The 24,262-nt window shown below is 40.9% G+C and overlaps 2 protein-coding genes across 2 annotated transcripts; both read left to right on the forward strand.

Annotated features, from left to right (window-relative positions):
- The first annotated feature begins 508 nt into the window (after window positions 1-508).
- MAT1A (methionine adenosyltransferase 1A) lies at window positions 509-17,348 on the forward strand. Its single transcript, XM_059851249.1, has 9 exons — window positions 509-851; window positions 7,453-7,530; window positions 8,038-8,160; window positions 9,799-9,911; window positions 11,469-11,612; window positions 12,302-12,520; window positions 15,499-15,681; window positions 16,175-16,308; window positions 16,593-17,348. Exons 1-9 carry the CDS (start codon window positions 758-760, stop codon window positions 16,693-16,695), a joined length of 1,191 nt encoding a protein of 396 aa, XP_059707232.1. The 5' UTR covers window positions 509-757; the 3' UTR covers window positions 16,696-17,348.
- Window positions 17,349-18,995: 1,647 nt separating this feature from the next.
- Window positions 18,996-23,498, forward strand: LOC132329795 (uncharacterized). The gene is made up of 6 exons (XM_059851250.1): window positions 18,996-19,307; window positions 19,624-19,703; window positions 20,126-20,240; window positions 20,892-20,998; window positions 21,212-21,326; window positions 22,178-23,498. The coding sequence occupies exons 1-6, from the start codon at window positions 19,244-19,246 to the stop codon at window positions 22,363-22,365; spliced, it is 669 nt and encodes a 222-aa protein (XP_059707233.1). The 5' UTR covers window positions 18,996-19,243; the 3' UTR covers window positions 22,366-23,498.
- Window positions 23,499-24,262: the final 764 nt, after the last annotated feature.

The raw sequence follows: 24,262 nt of genomic DNA on the forward strand, positions 1-24,262 counted from the left end.
AGACTGTGAAGCAGTGTGGTGCTAGATCTTATCAGATGTTTTGTCTCTCAAATGTGCACGAAAAATGAATGAAAATAAAAGAAAAAAAAAAACCAATTCATGGGAGAATTCTAGTTTTCTAGAGATGAAAAAGTAAAAGGAATGTATGGTTATATGATGCAGAGCAACCTTCTTCTAATCCTTCATTAGGAAAGACGTGAGTTTACACATTTTGTATCCATCCCTGCAAAACCACAACACAGAGTTGGACGTACACCATAGATCCCAGAATCAGGGGAGAGCCAAAGAGAAAAGCAGCTGACCTGAACTGTCACTAGCACTCCTGCATTACTTCATGCTCAGTGGAGCTGCTAAGATAACCAGTCTTGCAAAGGCTGAATCCAGAGTGTTTCCAAGAACTGAGTTAATTAGTGAAGTATCCTAAAGTTAACTAACTCCCCTGCCAAGAAATGGGCTCTTCCATTTTCCTCACATGATTCTCTGGGCACTTTCACTTTTCCATATATAGGAGCAGCTCAGGGACTGACAGATCAGGCTAGGTAGGGATACAGACTTCAGGCACATGCATACTCCTTGCATGCAGGCACGGATGCAAGCACACGCTGCTTTCACACGCTGAAATTCAAGTTAGCCCAAGAGGTTATAAGTGAAGACAGCAATAGTTCTGCTGCTAAAGCGCCTTCTTAAACAGAAGGCACTGAAGGTAGAGCTCTTCAAGCCCTGTTTCTGGTAACCCATCAGGAGCAGCATCACAGCCATGAATGGGCCAGTGGATGGGTTATGTGATTACACGCTTGATGATGAGGGGGCTTTCATGTTCACATCGGAGTCCGTGGGAGAAGGACATCCAGGTAAGAAGCCAGCTCTGGTAAAAGTCTAAAAAGTGTGATATTTTCATTTGAGGTGTTTTAAAAGCCTAAAGCAGAATTCACCCGGTGTTAATCTTACTAGAGAAGTTATTTGTAACAGGGTGCTTTTTCTACTTTATTTCTACTGGACTTTGTCCATACAGACTGCAGAACTCCTATAACTAGAGTGCTTCCAACAGGAGTTTATGTGCTTTTGGAGGCTGTGTGCTCAGCTGAGGAAGGCAGTGAGGTTTATGAGTGCTGCTCCTTCCTTTTCATCTCAATTTCTTTCAGTATTCCTGTGGAGACACTAGTGTATCTCTGACAGGCTCAAGTTTCACATATGGGTAAGAATGTATAGCTTGCTTCTCGAGTTCCATATCTTTATGGGCCCTGTGAAACTGTCCTGCACATAGGGAGTGGTCTAAGACTGTCACCCATGACAGGAATATCCCTAAGTAGCCTATCTTGGAGCCTTTTTTTAGTGGTCCCAGCAGCTGGACATGGCAGAGCCACCAATTTGCCCCCCGCCTCTCACCCCTTTCCATCATCTGATGCAATATGTGGAATTGCTTAAGCAAATAGTGGACAGTTATTTGCTAAACTTTATGTATGGTCAGCAGAGATTAGTTCAATTTTATTGAAAACAAATATTCATCCACCATAAACATACACCTTATGTCAACAGCAACTGTTCCCTCAAGTGAGGCCAGGGGACAATGGGCTATTTGAGGTCCTGAAAAGTGTATTTGTTTTAGAAGCTGATTTGGTGGCCTGTGCTTTTTGCTGTAATAAGGCTTTTCAGGTCTGTATTCATGTTATGTGAGTGAATCATAAATGGGTAGGATGATTTTATAGCACAGGATAAAAAGGTCAGCAATGAGAACTTTATGTCTATAGTTTGATACTCTTCTAGATTAACTTATTACTGCAGATCAAATCCATGGGTGATGCAATTGAGTACCTCTCCATCAATGTGAAGGCCACTACATCAGGTTAAACCAGTTGGGGTTCTTTCTGATGTAACACAGTCAGAAAATGACAACCATGTTTTGTCCTTGGAACCTGTGTCTCATGTCGGATTTATACACATTTACATCCAGTGTCTGTAGTGCTATGGAGTTTCCTGGGAAAAATCACATACTACAGTGTGGTAATTTTACATGGCTGATGTTATTTCCAAAGACAACTGGTCACAAGTTATGCTACTCTAATCATTGTTTTTTAATCATTTTGGAGCAAAAATAGGGAAGTCTCAGAGCAGAGAGAGTTCGACTGAGCCCCCAGATCCCTTGGTGTGTTTTCTTACCACTCCTCTCTTTACCTTGGTTCTTGTTTTAGAATTTGGCCAATTTTTTAGTTCTTATTCACAGTCCCTCCTTTATTTCCAAACCTTCTATTGGGCCTTTCTTTTAGGCCCCATGAATATTATTTTTCTCCTGTGCTGAAGTCCTAGGAAGGCCCTTGAGAAACACAGTTGCCACTTGGATATCCCTGCAGCTTCTCTCGCCCTGCAGAGCTTGCTGGATCTCTGGGTACTGTGAGATACAAACTGCCAACCTGGGATGTTTATTTTAGAGTGAGTGGAAACTGAAATTTACCCGAGTGTTTTCAAGGATGCTTTCTTAAACAGCCTAGATCTTTACTTAGGGTACTGAAAACCCCAGTGCCTATGGCAAAGGGAAGAAAGAGATTTTCCAGATCAAAGGAGGAAAGACTGGCAGTAACTCTGGGTTGTCCTGCAAATTCTTTTTCCTGAGCATCAGCATTGGATCTTAATTATCTCAGTGACAGCTCTGTCTCCTGACAGCAAATTGATCACCTCTATATCCTGGCCAAGCCCCCCTTTTCCCTCTGTGGTTTTGCACAAGAGGTATAGACATGCCATTAGGATTTTATCACCCAGGAAAATCTTGGCTATTTCTTAAAATGAGGCCCAGTGCCTGAGGCTGCAGTTGGGCTTCTGATGTTATCTCTAGCAATAGAGTTTTATTGTGAGTTTTGATTTCCTCTGTTTATACAAAATGGATAATTTGCGTGTTCTTGATTATTTCTCTTCCGTATGTGATAGTATAATTTTGCTAGAGGGCATTATTTGCAGTAAAGATCCTGAACCAGATCTTTGTCTGGTGGAAATTTGAATTGTTCTGATTGTATTAGCTGAGTATTGAATGCTTTAATGGAGACCTTCTTAATGCACAAAGCAGGAGAAATTACATGCTTATTTATTTGAGTGTACAGAGAGCTGCCTTGTATCTGTGCAATGCCTAGAGCTGGGTGTCACTGAGAAGTCCAGAAGTCCAGCTGTCAATAATTAACCTACAGGTATCACCTGCGCTCCCCAAAGATATTATAGAAGACTGTTTATGCCATCTTCTCACTCTGATTCTTCAAAATCCCCTGGGCATAACATTTGGGAATTCCTTTCAGATCTTTAATCATTTAGTGGTGTAAATTCCAAATCCTCAGGAGACTTACACATGACTTCTTCCTTTCAATATAATAATAAAGGTGCACAGACAGAAGCATGAAAAAGATAACTCTTTTTTTTTGTCTCTATTTTGTCACTGCTCCATTTTCCTTAGTCCTGTAGTGTCTGACATGCTGCACAGGTTTCATGGTGCTTTGAAAAGCATTGTGTGTTTCTGTGCCCCACAATGTCCTACAGATGTCAAACCACCAAGGAGTAATTCCCTCCTCCATCTGGTGTGGCTTCAGGTGGAACTGGCTGCAAACTGGCTTCCATTCAGTTTTCCAGGAAGTACTAAGGAATGTCTTTAAAAATATAAGACCAAACATCTTCTAAAAGCACCCTCAGGTTTTCAAGTATATAGAAAGCATGTGTTTATCTTGTAGGTATTCACAGGGAAAAAAAATCATGAAGGAAAAAACCCCCAGAAAATGCAGATCTGTTCAGCATGTCTTATATCTAAGATTATATATACTTAATGATATGCACGCTACTTCAGTAAACTGTGCACTGAATAAGGAGAACAGCTGTACAAGACATTTGGACACTGCTAATATTGCATTACCACTGCAGTTATCAACTAGCACTGCTCAAGGGGTCTTTTAAATACGAAAAATGTACAGCACAATGCAGGTATTTGAAGTCTTTCTAGTGAAAGTCTTTTGTAGGAAAGCTGATTTTTTGATCAAATGCTTATGATAAGTATCTTCATTTCTTCTCTGTTTAATTTTTTTTTTAGCAGAAAACTAACAATTGCTCTGTTTGCCATGCTTTGAATTTAAAAATTCACATTCTAGTTTAATTTTTTTCTGTTGATAAAAATAACGTATCATTAAAAGTACTGAATTTAATGTTGTTGATTACATGTTTTGAGGAAAATTAACCTTGCCATTTCAAATGTTCAATGTTTATTATATTTACTACACCATCGAAGTCAGAAGTTTGGCTGTACTACTCTGTTGTATTTTGTGGAGCTTTTTTTAATAAAATTTTCAGGTTTTACTGCTGTTCATTGGGTTTTTTTTTCCTCTGTGTGGTGACTCTGTGAAAGTGAATTCCTGTGAAGGTTCTGAGAATTTTTGTTAGGCTCTTACATACTCTAGATTCATGTAACAAACTTAAGTCTAACTATCTGGAAAACTGTGATGTTTCTTCTAATTTTCAGAGATCACCTTTGTTCTTGAACACCTCCTTTACTTCCTAGTATTACAACTGGGATTTTGAGTAGGGTTTATCATCAGCCTCCCCAGACTCATTTTATGGTTAGCAAGAGCTGTTTCATGGCTTGTTGGCATCTCTGGGCCTGTGGGATGACTGGATTTCATGACAGGACTCATGGCTATCTACTACTTCCCTGCTCAGTCATTTCAGATACCCCTTTTGCAATATTCATTCTACTGGGTGGTAATTCATGACATGAAGGTATGCATGAACTGAATTCTGACCTATTAAATGGGGTTTTCTTAAGATTATAGTGTCTCACCAGAGGTGTTCCATCATGCTTTCCCTGTTTCTAAAAAATAAGGGAAAATAAAAGGAAAAAAAATGAATAGACAAACCTCTCATACTCAGCAGATAATAACAGAAATGGGCCAGCTGAGATGAGAAATTTAAATAACATAATGGAGGGTGCACAAAGCCTGCTAAGCTTTGCTAAAAATAGAATGCCTGGTTTTATTTTACACCAGAGACCTTTACTAATAGACATGCCTTTACTTTAATGCATTAATCAGCCAATCATCCAGCTGGATTTCTCTTTTCTGTCTTGACAGACATCTCTGTGTCTGGGTTTGGATCTAGTTGCACTAGAACTGCTGGTTGTTGCACCAACAATCAGATATGACATGTATTATCAAACTGATTTGCCTCAGACTATTTTAATGTAAAGGTATGCTCTAAGTATAGTAGATCAAATTATTCTAATCTGTTATTTTAGTTTATTAGGGTCTCACCCTAACAGATGTTAAAGATCAGCAGGGTTCTTCTCCAAAATATAATCTGATCTGACCTTCCTACATAGATAATAATATTTCATGCAAGAGCTCTTCAAACAAGCTAGTAAATGGCAGTTGAATTTCATTCATACCTTTTAAAAAGATAATTCTGTTTTCATGTAGACATTTGAAGGATAAGGAATCCTGCATGCCTCTAGATGAATGGTTTCCATGGCTCTCACTCATTTCAGATTCTCCTTTTTGAATCTTTATCTGTCTCTTTTTAACTTTCATTTATCAACTGTAATTACATTATTCTCCATCAGAAAAAAACCCCTTTTCTCTCAGCACAGTACTTTTAGGTTCTTAGGGACTGAGATCTCAGTGCCTGTAGAGGTTTCCTCTGGTAGGCTGCCTTTCCTTCAGTCTTTCAGAACTAGGTTGAGTTTGGTTGATTTCATCCTGTAAGATAGACTTTTCTGATTTAGGGGATTCTTCTCATTTTGTCCTAAACCTCCCCACAGCTTCTTAAAACCCTTCTTGAATTTTTTGGCAAGAATGCATGTAGCATCCCAATGAGTGCCATGCAGGGAACTTAGATATGTGGGACAGAGGCATCTAATGCAGGTGAGACATGCTTCATGGGGAGCAAGGACAGGTTGTTCATTGAAACTCTGGGAGGTGAAAAAAGACTACAAAGCAGTTCCAGCCACTACAGTTTGCTGCTGGGTATTGGACCCAAGAAACCCCAGTTGCTCTGTTGTCTCACCCAGGTAATAAATTGCATACTGTTGTCAATATTTCTTGCTTGTATGCTTGAAAATGTGGATATTTTTCCTTATAAAATGAAAAATTTGAAGAGAGTAAGCAAAGATACATTTTAATCACTCCTGCCACCTTTGTATCCAGGTTTGCTAAACAAGGTTCAGTTGGACATCTAATTAAATTGCAAGTCTGATTCCTGTTTGGTAATAATTGTCCCAAATTTAGTAATTCATGTACAGTTCTTGCAAGGCTGAAAGTTCCTACCTTTGCCAATTGTCTTTTGTGTTCATTCTTTTTGTGTTGAAGTCGTGAGATGGGAGAGAATATGGGAGATAAGAGTGTCAGAATCTCATTAGTTCTCCTGTGCTTGATTTGTCCCTCTTAGCTAAATGTACACCTTCTTCATGAAAATAAGTGAGAATTTATTTTGACTTGAGCTTAAGTGTATTAAAAGCCTGTAATGACAGACTCTTACAAAACATCGCTTTCCAACAGATTGTGTTGCACACAGCAAGGCAGGAGATTAATTAATTTTGTCACACAGCTTGTCATGTGAAAATCTCAAAGCAATACTAGACCTTTTTTAAAGAACAATGAAATTAAATTATATAAGAATATTTACCATTTTCCATGTGAAAATGGTAAATATTGCTATGGGTGCTGCCCTTTTTTGTCCATTAGATTACCTTGATTATTTGATTAAGATTGAATATTTGTTTTAAAGATTAGAAAAGAAACAAAGAAAAGCTTTTCATATTATTATGAAAAACTTCAGCTGAAACCTTTGTATTTGGCATGTGACTCAAAGTTTACCTCAGACAAACTTCAGCTGGTAACCCCTTCTTTGCTTCTGTGCATGTATTCCCTGTGCTGCCTTATGTGGGTTGCAGGGATTATTAGGAGGTGACATTGCCAGATGGCAGGAAGCAGTGACAAAAATCAACCCCAAACCCAGCCCTCCACTGAGCTGTGCATTATCTCTATTACTCTAAACACTTTCTCAGGCTTTACCACCAGTGCAGGTCAGGTACATTGCAACTTTCTGTTGGGGCGATGGAAGTTGGTGGTGAAACATCCCCATTCCATTAGAGCATCACTGCTTTGCAGAGCTGGGGGTGCTGGAGAAGGAGAAAGCTGGGTGTAAAACCTCTTAACCTCTCAGGTTATTCTGTGCATTACACACTTGTTTCACATCTAAGTGCATAAAACTACAGGTGAAGTTCTAGTTAGTTTACACCAGTAGGTAAATGCCCCAATGTGTTCACTGAGTTTGCTGGAAGGATGTTTAATGTTTCTTTCTATTTAGCTCCCTTAAATATGGCAGTAACAAGCAATAAAAGAATTCCTTTCTGAAATACCTACTGAAAGTGATGCAAACAGTCCATGTCCTGTATTGAGTGCTGTGGTTTTGAATCACAGCTTTGATGTCTTGCAGATAAAATCTGTGATCAGATCAGCGATGCTGTACTAGACGCCCATCTCAAACAGGACCCGAATGCCAAGGTTGCTTGTGGTGAGTTGTTTGCAGCTTTGCTTTAAGTGATGGAACAGTCACATTCTTTTTCTAGGATATTTGCAAAGACCTAGCTCGTTTCACTCTCAAAAAATGACATAAGAATTTCAGTTTTCTAAAGGAGAGATGAGGAGAAATAGTAAAACTTTTTGTAAAGACTGAAGGGCAAGTAGGCTGTAGAAGAGTAGAGCCATTGATTTTGTTTTTGGACTGAATTGTCCTGGAAGGAACAGGTTTGCATATCACTGAATAGCTCTCAGTGTTATGACTTTCCCATTTGTAAAATGGACATATTAGTTTTTTCCTTGCTTTCAGACAGATGGTGAATATGAAAAGAATTTTTTTATAGATGGAGTTACAGTGCTAAAAATATGGATAGAAAGGATTGATTTACACTGTATATATCCAACGGATCTCTCAAAATCAGCATCACCACAGACACAGTTCTTTGTCTTAGTGGCTGGTTTATTCTGCTACTGTAAATCCTGATCTCATCTCTCTTTTCAGAGACAGTATGCAAGACAGGAATGGTGTTGCTCTGTGGGGAGATCACTTCTCGTGCTATTGTGGATTACCAGCGAGTTGTCCGAGATGCAATTAGACATATTGGCTATGATGATTCAGCTAAAGGTTGGTGGAAAAACTCATGAAATCGTGGAAGAGCAAGCAATAGGCAACTGCAAAACAGGTCTGTCACCACTTCCATACAGGGGCTTTAGGAAGCCTGATACAAAATGAATGTGCTATGTGAAAGCTGCTTACATGGTGCTACATGGTATGTTTTCTGGCTTTACCCCAGTAAGTAAAAACCTTTTATTAGTTAAAACTGAATTTGGAGTAGGCAGACTATACTTTGAACTATTGTGGTATTTGGCCACAATAGTTAACTGCTACTTGAACCACAGAACCTACCACTCCTCCAAACTTGCAAGAACTTGACTCTTGGTTTTTCATTTGGCAAGCTGGTTGTTGCGCCTTGGCGCAAAAGAGAGAGAAGAAACCTAGTTCATTTCGTTGTAACTTTGTATTTTTGTACTGCTGTAGCATTTAGAATTCCCAGGTGTGAAGGTGGTTGTCACTGCAGGATGCTTTGTCAGCTCTGAATACCTCCTTTTACACTGAGCAGTGTGTGGTCCAGACCTAGGTGGTGAGATACGCAAATGTTAAAAAAGACAAAATGCTCTGTGCACCAGACACATTTCCCTTTCTGATTTGCATGTATCTGTTATAGAGTGGAAATATGTCAAGTATTCTGTTACAGTGAAGTGTATCTTTTAAGAGTTTACAAGTTGTTTACTGCAGTTCTTTGATTGCAATCAAATTTGCAGGAGGTTGTGATGTAGAATATTACAGCAGCTCAGCTGCAGGTTGCCTGAACTGTCACACAACAGCAGTGCTTCCACAACACAGAGGCAAATCTAGGAGGTCATAAATCTCCTTTTTATCCAAACTGCCAACAGAGATGAGGGGAGATTTAGTGACCCAGTAAAAAACAATTTCTAGAAGTAAAAAAGAACCCTAAACTAAACAATTATGTACGGAAATATAATTTCCTTCTCTACATAGCCTACTGAAAAGAGGGTGAGGAGCATTCAAGTGGATGACATGCACATGGACGTGTATATATGTTGTACTGGCTGAACATGAGTTTGCTCAGCAGCTGTCAGTAGCTATAGTTCTAGGAAAGGTTGGATTTGGAGAGAAGCAAGTTACTATTAGTACACCTAGGAACAGGTGGGAAATTTTGCCATAATCTTCTGTAAGTCTTTCAATTTCTTTTTACAACCTTACTTTTGGACTTGGAAAGCCATACAAGTTCCCATTTCCAGATTTGTTGTGAGACCTGAATCTGTTTGTGGTTCATGCAAAGTCCCATGAGTATTTAAGTATGGTCAATGCATTGAATGTATTACAAATATTATGGAGAGTCTTCAGTCGCTGAAAAACTCAGCTTCTGGGAATTCATGTAGAGGACTTCATCAGTATTCATTTGGGAGAGGCTCATAATCTGAATTGGATTGGCACAGGGAGTCAGTACAAGAAAAAATAACCAGTAGCAAGCAAGAAAGGCAACCCTATATATCCCACCCCACTCAAAAAAGGTTTCAAGTGTGATATTGACAAAAATTTTACTAAAGAATAGCAGTTTGGTTTTGAGTTCTGAATGTGGTATCCTTCAGAATAAAAATTTTGTAATCTGGTTCCAGGTTACTTTCCTTAACTGTGACAGAAAAAGTTAATTCACTGCTATTATTTTTTTCCTAATAGGCTTTGACTACAAGACTTGTAATGTTTTAGTGGCACTGGAACAGCAGTCACCTGATATCGCCCAAGGTGTTCATCTACACAGGAATGAAGAGGATGTTGGTGCTGGAGATCAGGTAGACATAGCATCACATCTAAAACACCAAAGCTGTTTTAATAGAAAAAAGTTTATTCCATCTTAATGCCCTATTTTTTATGTCAAAACCCATGTCAAAGTATTTCCACACTTTCCTTTACCCCAGAAAAAGACCCATAATTTTACTAAAGCAGTTGGAGGTTCCTTGTGGGCAGACTTTTGTCTGGTGTTGTTTCAGCACTCCAGGCAAATCAGGAGAGCCCTGGCAGTTTGTAGTAGCTGAGGAGGTTCCCTTTAGAACTCAGCAAAGGTTTTTTGCTTATGTATTTCACGGTTTTGTTGTGTAGTTTTAGGTTCATCAGACCATTCATCTTCAGACTTGCTGTGTAACATGGAATAAACAAAGGATCTTTTCACGTTCAAAGAGCTGTTAAGATTTTGTGCAGCAAAGCATTAGGTGATGTTTCACCTGCCCTCAGCATTAGTACAATAAATGCCAGAGTACATTAAATTCTCCCTTATTCCCAGAGGTAGCTCTTGTAATAGGTGCTCCATGTAATTAAGGCTGTCCAAACTGAGTTTCTCTGAGCTAAAGAACACATGTAGGCATTTATGGTGTGTTCTCAAGAGAGAGATCCTAACAGAAAAACTGCTTTATGTGACTGATGCCATATGAGTTAATTCAACATTTACCATTAGAAGTAATATCTAGTTTATATGAGTGCTGTTGAGAACTGTAAGTGCAAGTATCAGAGTTCAGGAGCCAAGCTAATGTTGTTAAAAAATCCCTTGAGGACTAAATTAAAATTATTTTCTGCCATCATGGGGACATAATACTACATAAGATGAAAAGAGATTTGACTTTCTTTGACACTTTGATGACTTCATTTTCCATTTGATCCAAGTGTCTTCCTGTCTTTTTTTCCCTTTTTTTTTTTCCTGTACAACATACTCTGGATGAGGAGAAAGAGAATGCTGCTAATTCTATTTATCAAATGATAACCTGATGGAGAGAACATGACAGAATAATAAAAGTAATATATAACAGTATGAATATAATATATAACAGTAGAAGCTGTGACTCCAAGCATGTGGCATTGAAAAATCTGAGGCAGGTGCCTTCAACTCTTTGAAGGGTATGTCCTTCACGGAGTGCTCACACCCCATTCCACTGAAATTTCAGATGTGAGCTGCAGTAAGTATGTCTGTATTCATACATAAAAGCCTTTGGAACATTTCCAGGCTACTGAAAACATCTTTCCCATGACAGAACAGTCCTGAAATGTTTTCTCCAGCAGATTTTTTTTTCTGTGAAAGAACCTATTGTTTTTTTTTTTGCATATATGTCTTCATTCTTACTGAGGTTTCTAGCTCAACATGTAAGCCTTCAGGCTAGTGAAAGAATTCTAGGAACACGGTCTGCTTCTCATTACACTGTAACGTGTTGGAGCCTGATCTGAGTTTTGGCTTCTTGCACTGTGATGTAAAACAGTAGAAAGCAAACCTGAGGATACTGCTGATTTTTGCTTCAGATTAAAATCTCATTGCCTTTGATTGTGGTGCCTTTAACAGTGGTTGATTTTCTCTCTTCCTGTAGGGTTTGATGTTTGGCTATGCCACAGATGAGACAGAAGAATGCATGCCCCTAACAATTATTCTTGCTCACAAACTGAACGCCAGGTTAGCAGAGCTGAGGCGCAGTGGAGAGCTCCCTTGGCTGAGGCCTGACTCTAAGACACAGGTAAATTAAATACTGCAGGGAACTGTCCACAATGTTGGAAACAAGCTCCTTGTCTTTCCAGAAATACTGAGGGTTTCTTGAAGACAGCAGTTGATGGGTTTCAGCCTATCAGGATAACCTACAAGGAGCAGATAAAGCTTTTCCACTGCTCCTGACATTGTCTCCTTGGCCATTGGAAAATGGTTAACTTGTCTCAGAGCACTCCACCACCTGCCACTGAAGGGATGCTTAATCCTTCAGAGCTAAAGTGGTTTGTGCTTGTTGGAAAAGTGACATCCCAAGGATTTATTTGTATTTAGGGGTTCAGGCTGACATTTCCAAGATGCACTAAGAACATAAATTTCTGAGGCTTGATAGTTTTGAAAGAAACCGCACCTGAAAGACATATTTTGGGTGATTTCATAGAGAATCGAGTTGTCCTGATTGAGTTGGGGTTTTTCTATTTTTTTTCCTTTATTTTTTTTCCTTTAGCATAGCAAAAATTCAATGAGGAAACAGGAAATAGGCTTCATTTTTTATACCCTGGCATCACTGCGAGCAGCAATCACTCTAACGTCAGTAGTGACATTTCGCTGAAGTTTTGCTTTCGGAATAGCCTGGGTGACATTTGCTGGGTGCCACTAACACATTTACAGCAACACATTTACAGCAGCTCTGTTGTTTGTTCCCGCTGTCCCTGTGCCCCTCAGGTGACAGTCCAGTACATCCAGAAGAACGGGGCCGTGATCCCCGTGCGCGTTCACACCATCGTGATCTCGGTGCAGCACGACGAGGGCATTTCCCTGGAGAACATGCGCAGCACCCTGAAGGAACGGGTGATCCAGGTCGTGGTCCCTGCCAAATACTTGGATGACAAAACTGTTTATCACCTTCAGCCCAGCGGACGTTTTGTTATTGGAGGGCCTCAGGTTTGTGTTGCTGTATTATTTTGGTGGTCCTATGAGGTTGCCTTTCACCGTATGTGTGTCTTCAATGCTCAGGTTTTGGCATCTCTGTCCCAGGCTAAGGAGCAAGCTGCCCAGTGGAAGACTTGTTCTGCAGTTGGATGTGGGAGAAGGGCCCAGGGTTTCACGTGTCCTATGCCAAAGTAACCTTTGAGGGTGTGGTGATACTGTACACGTGTTGTGACCAGGCAGGCAAGTCTGCATCTAATCTTCCATTGCATGTAGAGTGTACAGCCAGTTCTGGGTTTTCAAAACCCTCTGGGGACCAGCACTGAGTGAGACCTGCAGTCCTTCCTCATGGGAAGCACTTCTCACACAGAGATGGACAAGAGAAGCTTTACTTCTCCTACAGTGAACCTGCTTTTCAGATCTACATAGCACTCACTGTTCTGTCTGACACCAGTAAGAGCTGCAGGTGTTCATCTGTCCTGAAAATCAGCCCCAATAAGACTTCTTCTGGTGAGAAAATAAATATTCCTTTTACTTTTAGGCAATGCAGGAGATAGGATTTATAATTTGATCCTGTTCTCACCAAAGTAAGGAAGAACTTCCACTCTCTGTAGGATCAGCAGTTCTGAGATTTAGTTTTTGAAAACAAATTTACCATTATGAATATTTTAATCTTCAGATGCCTTCAGAACTATCACAACAAAACTTCAAAGCTCCTTCCTGAAATTAGGTTCAATTTTAAAACAAATCCAAGTTTTCCCTTTGTTTTACAAATTCATTCACTTACCAGAATTTTCAAGAATTATTTCTAAGGCGCTCTTTTTTATATTAGTGCCATGCAACATGTAGGAAGATGCTGAGACTTATAATTATTGATTCTACAAAAAAAATGTATTTTTATTCAGTTGAATGGGTTGTGTCACTGTAATTTTGTGTATCATTGACATCCTAGACTGTGCACAAAAGAAGAGTCAAACTTGAGCTGTAACTTAGAGTGAATGAACCAAGGCAGCAATCATAGCTACACAGAAAAAGAAGGCTACACACAGGAAAAGTTTTATGTGTGCAGTGAAGTGCACCCATTAAAAATGTAAATCTTTCAGATGTGTGCTGAACTGCATCCATTTTAAAATGGACTATAGTTCCAAGTGATAAGCCAGCCAGGTATCCCTTGCTACTCTTGTGCTAGAGCTGTGTTGCATATGTTTGCACATACAAACTGAGAAAAGTCACAGTGTCCATTTACAGCTGTTTAAACCTGGGCTAAGTTTACTCAGTATGGGTCAATCTGCCTCTGTGTCCATGACCTTCCAACTGCTATCATCACTTGTGCAATTTACAATGGCATTGCAGCATAGAAATAACTATTTCTCCCCTTGACTTTACCAGCTTTAGCTTTCTGCTTATTTCTCAGAAGAGCATTATTCAGTTTTTTTTTTAACAAAGCTAGCTACAGGAGGCTGTCTTACCTCCAGCTCAATTCATCTAAGGAAGATACATATATTTCACTTGGGATTTTCATCTTATGTTTTTGAGTGTGGTGGGACCTTGAATTCTGGCTATGGCAAAATGAGCAGGTTTGCTGCTGTCATCGTTTTCCTACCAGCAGTACCTGCTGGTGTGATGAGGACAGACCTTACAGCTCATCACAACCATGACTTCCCCACACTTTACAAGTGCATTTCTACTTGTTCAGCACCTTTGAAACAAGAGGTGGGGGTTTTTGCCTTTCACATGTCCATTTATTCTTCCTCTCACTCAGTTCTGCAGCCAAGTCATGGTGGCATGCAAGTGTTGTCATTGCAACTGTCTGCAATGTCAAAAATCAAGGTTTGAGACGAGCAGAAAAACCCAAGGATAGGATCCTTTAATACATGCTCAGCTACCTAAAATCCAGATTGATGTCCCAGTGCTTTCTTAGCAGAATGGAACAAACAGTGCCAAAGGTTTACTTCTGTGTATATGCACAGTCTTTCTAAGAAAAACCTTGACTCCCCACTGGTGTTTGCCATGCAAACATTCCAGCAGTTGAATTTTAGTGACATGATGTTCTGAGGCAAAGAATTTCAAATCTGCCTGTACAGGTGGCAGTGGAATTTAAAACTTGAACATGTTTTCTTTCACACGAGAAATCTTAAAGATTTAGTAAATTGCAGGGGTCAGACAATTAGTCTGGTGCTGATCAGCTAACTCAGAACAAATGAAAATATGAAGCACTTGTGAGGAGCAGTCAGGATAGCTATAGGCAACCAGAATATTATCTGTGCTTCCTTATTTAATATTTTAGAATATTCACCTATAAGTACCTTTTCTTAGAAATAAGTAATCCTTTCCTCAATTACCTATGGCTGCCTAGTACTCCATACCCGTTTTGTACAGTTCAAATTAGACTATAAATATTTTGGGGTTGGAAATGCAGTTTTTAGTCCATATATGGCAGTCTCTGATACTGCATTGGCAGTGCTGGGTGCCAATGTCCATGTGACCATCTATAAGGTACCACTGACATACTTTGGACTGTAAATTAAAAAAGATTCTACTATTTAATATTCACACAATTTATGATTTTGACTAAAAGATACTAAAGGCTGGATTTATTTTTTTTCATATTTTAAACAGTGTGAAATCTCTCATTAGTTCCTTTATGGCATATATCGTTTCAGCAATATTCCATAATAGGTTTGGATACTTGTGAGTAATTTCTAAACCAAAGCTTCCACGTTTACAATTAAAACAGGCAGTGCATGCTGAAGTTATCTGGGTGTAAGCCTGCTGGCTTGATTAACCAAACAAATTTGTGAAGGGCTTATCTTGAGAACCTGGCTTTAAAGAACAATTAGAGCCAGTGTTGTACCTTGGTGAGACAAGTTCATTCCTCCAGCTACCCCCAGCAATGCCCAAAGCGTGGTCAACTTACACATTGCTGCAGTGCTCTGAGGGCCTTGTTTGAGACGGAGGGGATGTGACATGGAGCACTTCTGTCCCCGGCTCAGGGCGACGCCGGTGTCACGGGCAGGAAGATCATCGTGGACACCTACGGCGGCTGGGGCGCGCACGGCGGCGGGGCCTTCTCTGGCAAGGACTACACCAAGGTGGACAGGTCGGCCGCCTACGCCGCCCGCTGGGTGGCCAAGTCCCTGGTGAAAGCTGGGCTCTGCCGCCGTGTCCTGGTTCAGGTATGGTTGCTGAGGGTGCTGCTTCTCTCAAAACCGTTCTCCCGTTCTCCGTTCTCCCATGGCACGAGCCACCGTAGTAGAAGTGGTCTTGGTGATGGTTTTGTGGCGAAAGGAAGACTTGATGCTTGGTTCAAGCCCACTGTAATGTCACTCATAACCAGTGGGCTTCTTGAAACTGAAACTTTGCATTTATCTTTCTGGCTATTTTATTGGCTATTTTCCTGTATATTTGTTGAGCCCTCAACCCTCTGACACTCACTGTCATTGAAATGAGCACAGGGTGACTGGATAATGAGGGAGAAAGTAGTCCAGAGGCCTCAGCATTTTCAAAGTTTTCTTTTTTCTACAAATACAGATTGTGCAAACATGAGAAGTGAAGGGGAGGCCTTAGTTTTCACAAGATGATTCATAAATTAATGCTTTCTTCTGCCGCCCACTGTTGCCCCAAGGTGCTGTGTTTATTGGCTGACTAAGGCACCTTTTTTCCCCACAGGTTTCCTATGCCATTGGGGTTGCTCATCCACTGTCTATTTCACTGTTCACTTACGGAACTTCCCAAAAAACAGAGAAAGAGCTGCTGGACATTGTGCACAAAAACTTTGATCTTCGGCCTGGAGTCATTGTCAGGTAAAGAAACATACAGAAAGGAAAATATCCCAGTAGTTGCATCCAAGAAATGATTTCTTGCAAAATCTTCAGCTGTTACTGAAGGTTTGGCTTTCTATAGAGTATGGAAGTCAAATACAACAACTTTTGCATTCCAAGAACTTTAAGTTACTTTGCTCTGATAAAAAAGGTGTCTTTTGGTTTACCAAAGGATTTTAAGATTATTTCATATTTTCCATTTAATAGTAGTTTTCATGAAGTATCTTAATATGAAAAATTTTTCCTTCTTTTTATTATACACACAGGGATCTGGATTTAAAAAAGCCCATTTACCAGAAGACTGCATGTTATGGTCACTTTGGAAGACAGGAATTCTCATGGGAAGTGCCTAAAAAACTCGTGTTTTGACATTAGTGACATGTCACTTATAAAACTAGAAAGGAAGACCACTAATGATGAGGATGCTTCTGAAAATCAAATTTGACAGCTTTATATTCAACATAAGGAATTTTAGATTTTAAAAGGAAAGAAAGAAAAGGTTATTTTCTTGGAAATTGATTTTTTTTAACCCTCAGTGTCTTTCATTATCTAAGATATAATGGACAGAGTCTGTTTTTTTAATCAGCATAAGACAGCAAAATACAGTTTACTTTTAACTGCTTCTCTGTTGGTTCTTTGGATACAGACTGTGACTCAGGTACTCAACCCAAAAGCTGAACCTCAAACCTTTGATGGGCAAAGGTGAAGATGACTTTCCCAACTCTGACTAAGGATCAGCAGATCTGTTGCTTCTGATTAGACAATGGGAAATTCCAGGGTCCAATTTCCTTACTGGAGTTAGCAATGCATACAGCTGGGGGCTGCTTTGATGGGAGAAGGCTGAATAGCACCTAACAGTATCTCTGCCTCTTTTATAAAAGATGTTAACCTATGTGTAATATTTAAATCACCTTCAGTGCAGATGTGCTGTTACTGTCGCGTTTCAATTACCTGTGTTTTTGAAACATAAGTGCTCTCCTATGACACAACAATCATAGAATAAAAAGCTTTTTCCTACCATGTATGTAAAGGTGTATCTTTTTCTATATTTTTTTAATGCTGCTGCAAAATGGTCCATCTCAAGTCAGCTGCTTCTACTCTTGCAGGAATTTAGTTTACCAACATAATTGAATTTTATTTGATTTTTAAATTGTTACATACATTTCCCTGTTAATACGTGTATGATCACTCTTTAGTCCTTGTGATTAATGGAAATTCAGTGAAAAAGTATTAGATTTTTATTTGTAACTCTTAGGTAGTGAGACCACGATCGTCTTCCGTGATAGTTTTTTTGTCAGTAGGCAACAACTTAATCCTCCAATGCGAGGGTTGCCTGTGTACGGCCCCAAGAGGGACTTTAAGCTTTCAGCCAGCATTCTGAGAAATCTGCGCTGGAGAAGTGCTGCCACCCCGTGTTTATCTCCTAAATAAATGTCTTCATACAGCGCCTCCCGAGCAGATGTGGTGGTGGAAAGAAAGCGCCTGTGATGAACATTAAAGAAAAAGCTGCCATTTATTCCTTTCAAGTATGTCCCAAACACAATTTCTATCTAGTCAAGCCAGAGGTCTCTCCACGTTTATTAATTATGCTAATGTGCTCTGTGTAAGTTGAGATAAACAGGTTTATGTGTAGCTTCTGATCTCCCAAGAACTTACCACATTAATCAGTGGGCCTTGTTGGGTACCCACCTGGGTACATTTTGGAAGGAAAATATCTTAAAGACCACTGCATCTTAGAGAATGAGTTGGCAAAGATTTCCCAGGGACTGCTTTCCTAGCTGCATATTGCTTATCTTCCAAGGAATATGGAATATGTGTGTGTCAGCATCAGCAAGGTAAGCTGTTTGGAGCTCCGGGTCATAATGTAGTACACTACAACCAGCAGAAGTAAGTGGATGCAAAATTAACAAAAACAAATTAATAAAAAATTAAATAAAATAATTTATAATTAATTAAGAAATAAATAAATGTGTTTCACAACATGACATGAAAATAGAAAGTCCGTGCTCAACAAAAAGAAACACCTGCAGACAGACAAAAGGTGGTGACAGTAACAACCACTAAAGGTTTGTTGGAGAGGAGGGTGGTGTGTGTGTGCCCAGCTGGTTGGCAGGAAGGTGAGGCTGGCCCGAGGCTTGGAGTGTGTGCAGATGTGTGACAGGCTCTCAGCTGAAAGGCTGTGACTCTGAACTCTGCATTTCGCATATGGGTCAGGCACACCCCTAGGAAAATTGGATTAATCTGCTAGTAAATGTGTAGGGTAGAAAAGGTGGAACTTTTGTGGCAATTTTGCTACCTATTCAGCTCTTACCATAAATTGATTTAGGCACATGAGGTTCATGGCTTCATTAAAAAAAAAAAAAAAAAAGAAATTAGCAAAATTCTGGATGCTACAGGATACAGACCATAGACCTTTGGTTCAAATCTGTTGTCACTTGGTGTTCTGAGCTTTCTCTTGGAGCATGACATACAAGTTAAGGCATTATTATGTCTACTTTATCAAAGTAAGTGTGTGTGTGTGTGTGTGTGTGTGTGAGAGAGAGAGAGAGAGGCAAACACAGACAGATGGGGAGGTGGTGAGAGAGCCAGAGCATGCAAGAATGTGCATACACTAAACATGTTTACAGTAACCAGTTAATCTGAAAATTTCCCCGTGGAGCTGGCAGCAGCAGAGCCAGTCTGCCTCAGTGCCCTAACGAGGACATGCCCTTGCGGTCCCCCCTGTTCTGGCAAGCTCTCTTGGGCTTCCCAGCAAGTGGGGCCATGAGTGCCTCCCCCTAATCCCTGATCCCAGCAGTGCTGGGGAGTGAGGCACAGGGTAAACAGCCAGCCACACACAGGCACACAGCTCCGTGCCTGACTGCAGGGCTTTTGCTCTTAGGCACCACAAGCAGCAAGTGGTCTCCTGCAGAGAGAAATGTTCGGCTCCTGCCTCCCCTGGAAAACACTGTTTGTTCTAAGTTTAGCAGTTCTTTTTGCAGGTAAGATGGTCTTGAATATGAATAACAATTATTTAAATAGGGCTGTCTTAGAGAAATGAAGGGCCTGCTTGGGAACCCAGCCCGGAGTGGCCCCAAACAGGTGCTCACATTGCTGTTTCCAACAAATCAATATTTGTACAGATTATTCCGAATTGAGCCCTGATCACTTCAGGTATACAAGCTCGTACGAGGACTGTGGGATGGGATAGAAGCAGGGTAGAGGGAGAGTTCCTCTGCACAAGTGGTATTTGGGGTTTGTTCATGTGTCAGGAGAGACTATGACCTAGCTAAGTACCTGCTTCTGCTCGTCTTTTAGACTTTACCGAAATCCGAGTTTTTGCCGATCGAAGCGAATGCAAAAGTGCAACCATAGATGATGTGAATGGGAGTCTCAAGGTGAGAGGCTGGCTGACCAGGGTCTGTTCTGCACCCACCTCCTGTGCTGGTGGGCTCCTGCCGTGTCTGCCTGCTCGGGCTGGGCAAGCACAACCCGTGTGCTGCTTTGGCAATGTACAAAGTACGCGCTGGGGGTGGGGAGCCACCCGCACGAGCAGGAAAGCATTAGTGTCATCTGACTTACCACAGCTTTGCTCCTGCTACTGCTAGTCCAAAAAGCGTCCTTGTAGATATGTTTTCCAGTTTGGCCCTGCTCCAGATATATAAAGTGGCTTGAAGGTATGCAATATAGTGAGATAAATAACAGTAGCTACCTAGACATACATGAGCTTCTTTATTTACATATGTTCACAGATAGGTTACTTCTAAAGCTCCAAAGTATTTCCTTTTCAACTTAGACTTTTTATCCCCTATCTCCACAGAAATTTTCAAAATGCTTGCCTGAAATGATTGCCAAGGGTGAGAAAGCTTCAATCAATTTCCTGGCATGGACACTGCAAGAAACTCTTGATCTGCTGCGCCCTGTTCAGGAGCAATGTGAGGCCCCTCCTGACCAGCCCCTTTGCTGGGTGTTAAACTAAGTGGCAGAGCAGGAGCACAAAGGAAACTTTTTCTACTACAGAATGAACCAAGTGTCTGCATTTCTTTAGGGGAGGAGGAGCATAATACAAAAGAAGTCTCAGCAACAGGGAGCACTGGGATTGGAGAGCAGCACAAAGAGGGGGTCCCGCTGTCCCTGTAGCCCCAGCACTGGTGCTGAGCAGCAGCACAATCACAGGGCCAGCAGGGCCTGCTCTGCCCTCCAACCAGAGCCTCTGGGCTGTCTTGGAGCTGGCATGCCAGTCATATTATTCCAGGAATATTTGGATAATTTTGGCCACAATAGCACTGAATGTCAGCGCTGTGAATGCAAATGCCACAGTGAGCTGCCTCTAAAGCTTAACTGGGGCTGACTCTGTAGTCACAGGGACAAGTGAAGGAAAAATTCAGTGGATGTGGACAAAAAAACCCAAAAAAAAGTGGGGGGATGAAAAAATTTTAAACAAGCAAAAATGCTTGCTTTGATGATGCCAGCTGGTGGAGACAGGTCAATGAATTTGCTTGGGAAGGGGAAGCTTTTATGCCCACTTTCACTCTGATGTATTGTTTTCTTGCTCCCTTTCTTTTTTCTTTTTATCCACCCAAAAGTTTGCAAGCAGCTACCTCCATGCCCTCGCCCAGTGGCCCCAAAAAACGGGGGGCTGGTGTGTGTGACCATTGACAACACTCAGTACTGCAAACCCATGTGCAACAAGGTAACATTCCTGCCTTATATATCGCTGCATCCTTTACAACTGCTTATTGGTAAAGCCTGATTTTGCTTGCTATACTTTGTTTTATATCCCTCAGGGCTGGGAGAGGTTGTAGTGTTTGTGTTTGCCTGCCCTGACTCTTTCTTCCCCTGGCAGCCACCATGACATGGCCTCAGACAGTGTTTGTTTATTTTCTCCCCACCCCTGTTTCCCAAGGGTTATGACTTCCAGTTCCTCAGGAGCAGCAGGCTGTATGAAGAGTGTGGCAATGCCACGGGGTTCTCCTGGACCACTCAGCTTGTTGGGGAAAAGGCACTGGCAGTCTGCAACCGTGAGTGCTCCTCAGATAGGTCTGCTGATGGGGACACAAGGCTTCCTCTCTTTTGTTCAAAAAAATAGCAGGAAAGAAAAGTAAGCTTTTTGTGACAGCCTTGTCATGTGTGACACGGTGAGAGCCAGTGCTGAGCTGGCAAACTGATGAGCAAGAAAACACATTGGCTATAATACTCTCCCGAAGGCACTGCTATTGCAACTTGGGGTACCAAATATGGCATTTATGCAAATGTTTGTGGGAGGATGGACCTGTTTTTTTAAAAAACAGTGAATGGGTATCACCACAACACGAGCCCCATGTTGCACAAGAGTTGTGTGACCCGCTGGACAGACTGCCATAGGACATAAAACTGTTTATCTTGCAACAATAGTTGAAGAATCTCAGCAAATTGGCCAACACCTGTATGTACACTCAATGAAGCCCAGCAGCTGGGCCCCAGCCAGCAGCGCTGCCATCTTCATGGCAGCCCAGGGACTGTAAGGCTGCTCCCATTGTGTCCATTGCTCAGTCTGTGACCCAAAGCAGGCTCTATGACTGTGTTGTTACTGCCCTAATTTAAAAATAAATGTGCATGTAGATACACAAAAAGGCCACTCTACCTCTCCTATGCTTAATGGAAAATATTTTACTGTCGACAGTGCCTAGTTGCTAGAGCAGTTGCTAGTTGTTTTCCAAGGCTTAATAAAAGCAAGCAATCATCTGGGCACTCTTATTCCAACTTGGAGAGTTTAGTTTAGAAAATTGGAATGCCAGCCCATGTTCAAATATCAGGGCAAAGCTAAGCTAAGTGAATTCAGCTGCTTATTTATTTATTTGTTTGTTTGTTTGTCATCTTTGATCTTTTCCAGCCTCCGAGGTGGCCATCAGTGGAGCTAAATCTGCCTATTTCCCCAGCAACAGCACCTGTGTGCACACTCTTGCCTTCCCTGAGGCTCAGGCAGAGCAGCTGAACATCTTCCTTCAGGAGATGGCCGAGCATGGCATCGACGCCTCCGGCCGGGACCCGGGGGCAGACTGCGTCACCTGTGGTTACTGACAGCAGCCTGAGCACAGCCAGCCTCTGGCTGCACTCGGGCAGCAGCAGCAGCAGAGCAGTGAAATCATGGCTAGCACGTGCAAACACACAGCTTTTATTTAGATAAAGGTCGGGAGATCGTAGCCATGACCGCAGCTTTGGGGTACGGACATGTAGGCTAAATCTAATCCCGCAGCTCATGGCAAGAGTTTCAAAGGAAGAAGACCACTTTTATGGATGTAATTTGTCTAGCTGGAATTAAGTAAGATTTTTTTAACAGTTTTTTAATGGATACCTTCCTATTGGCTTAACTTCTTCAGGATCTCTGCAGATAGTGATAACACTGAGTGTTGTCAGAAATTGTCCTGTGTCAGGGGTCCTCTCTACTGAGAAGGGGCTGTACTTCCACTCACTTTTACAGCTGCCAGTTAATCACTGTTATTGCTCTGATGACCATCAAGAGTTCCTGGCTGTAGGGGTATAGTACTTTTTTCACTTGATTGCTTGACTGGGGCTTAGAACAGCAGCAGAAAACCTGTCCATTGTCCACCTGGCACTAAGTGAAGATCAAAAGCAACTTATCATTGGTCACCCAGCTTATCTGTGGAGCTGTAGCTACCAAACAATGTGCATGTGAATTATTGTGAAATATAAACAAGAAATTCAGTTACTGCTTGCTTGGTTTTCAGTGGAATCTGTGCTTGAGGTAATATTTTAATTTTCTTCTGTTGAGCAAACAGTGAAGCTGTAGATCTGAAGACAGACTCATCTGTTTGTGTTTCCTTTCCCTTTTTTACCTTTTCCCTATTTCTGTTGATCTCTCAGACACAGACTGCATAGTTTTGTGGTACGTGATGTAAAATTGACCTTGGCCTCATTAATCAGAGAAATGATTCAAATATATATATTTGCATACTTATATTTCAGGCTCAGAATTGAGTCATTACAAGCAAAAATCCCCATAAATAACCCCAGTTGCTTCAGAGCCCAGAAGCAGACAGTCATATGACAATGAGTGGAACAGATAATTACACCAGAAAAGGAATGACCTGGCTGCTTTGGCTGCTTATAAACCATGTGGCAATAAAGTCATTGTGCTGGCAATAAAAATGCTGTAGTCTTAAAGAAAAAACAATGAGTTTTGAATCACTCAATCAGAGTTTTGCGTTTTATTTATCTATTTGTTTATGGCAAACAAATGATCTCTATCAAATGAAATTACAATGTTTTTAAGTCTTTCCAGCCAAATCATTATCAACCAATGCTCATGTAAAATATCTGGAGTACTTTGCAGTATAATTTAACTGGTATATAACTTTGCAGTATAATTTATAACTGGTGCTAAACCCCATTTTTTCCTCTCAATTTTGTTAATCTATTCTAGTGACTTTCCAAACAAACCAACAAAAGCAAAGCCACTCATATTTTATTTCACGAGGAAATCAAACCTGTAATCTAGCAGAAACTGTTTCATTTGTGGGTCAGAAATCCTCATGGTGAGTGTCCCACAGTGTGGAAGAATTAGGCTGGAAAGGTTTAATTATCATCTGTTATGAACCTTACATTAGGCTGGAGATTGGGTTGCTGGGATGTTTTTCAAAAACATGCAGAGAAGAAATTTTGTTCTATTCCCACCACCTGAGTTCTTATTTATATATAACAGAGGGAGTTGACTCATTAAGCCAATATGACACAGTCAAAAACTAAAGTAAATTTAATCATGTTATTTCCCAGAGTACATTTGCATAATTTCATTCATGTAAATGGTTGCTGTGTGTTTGCATTAACTTGTTGTTGGTGTCTGGCCTGTCTGAGCATCGGACCGCTCCTTGTGCTCCTGCTCTAGTCCCAGGATGGGGTTTGTTCTGGCACTAGGGGGTTGAGGAGAGAGGAAAATTCATATAGAAGGAAAGAATTT

The sequence above is a fragment of the Haemorhous mexicanus genome, chromosome 7 (assembly GCF_027477595.1).
Source record: "Haemorhous mexicanus isolate bHaeMex1 chromosome 7, bHaeMex1.pri, whole genome shotgun sequence".
NCBI classification, from domain to species: Eukaryota; Metazoa; Chordata; class Aves; order Passeriformes; family Fringillidae; genus Haemorhous; species Haemorhous mexicanus.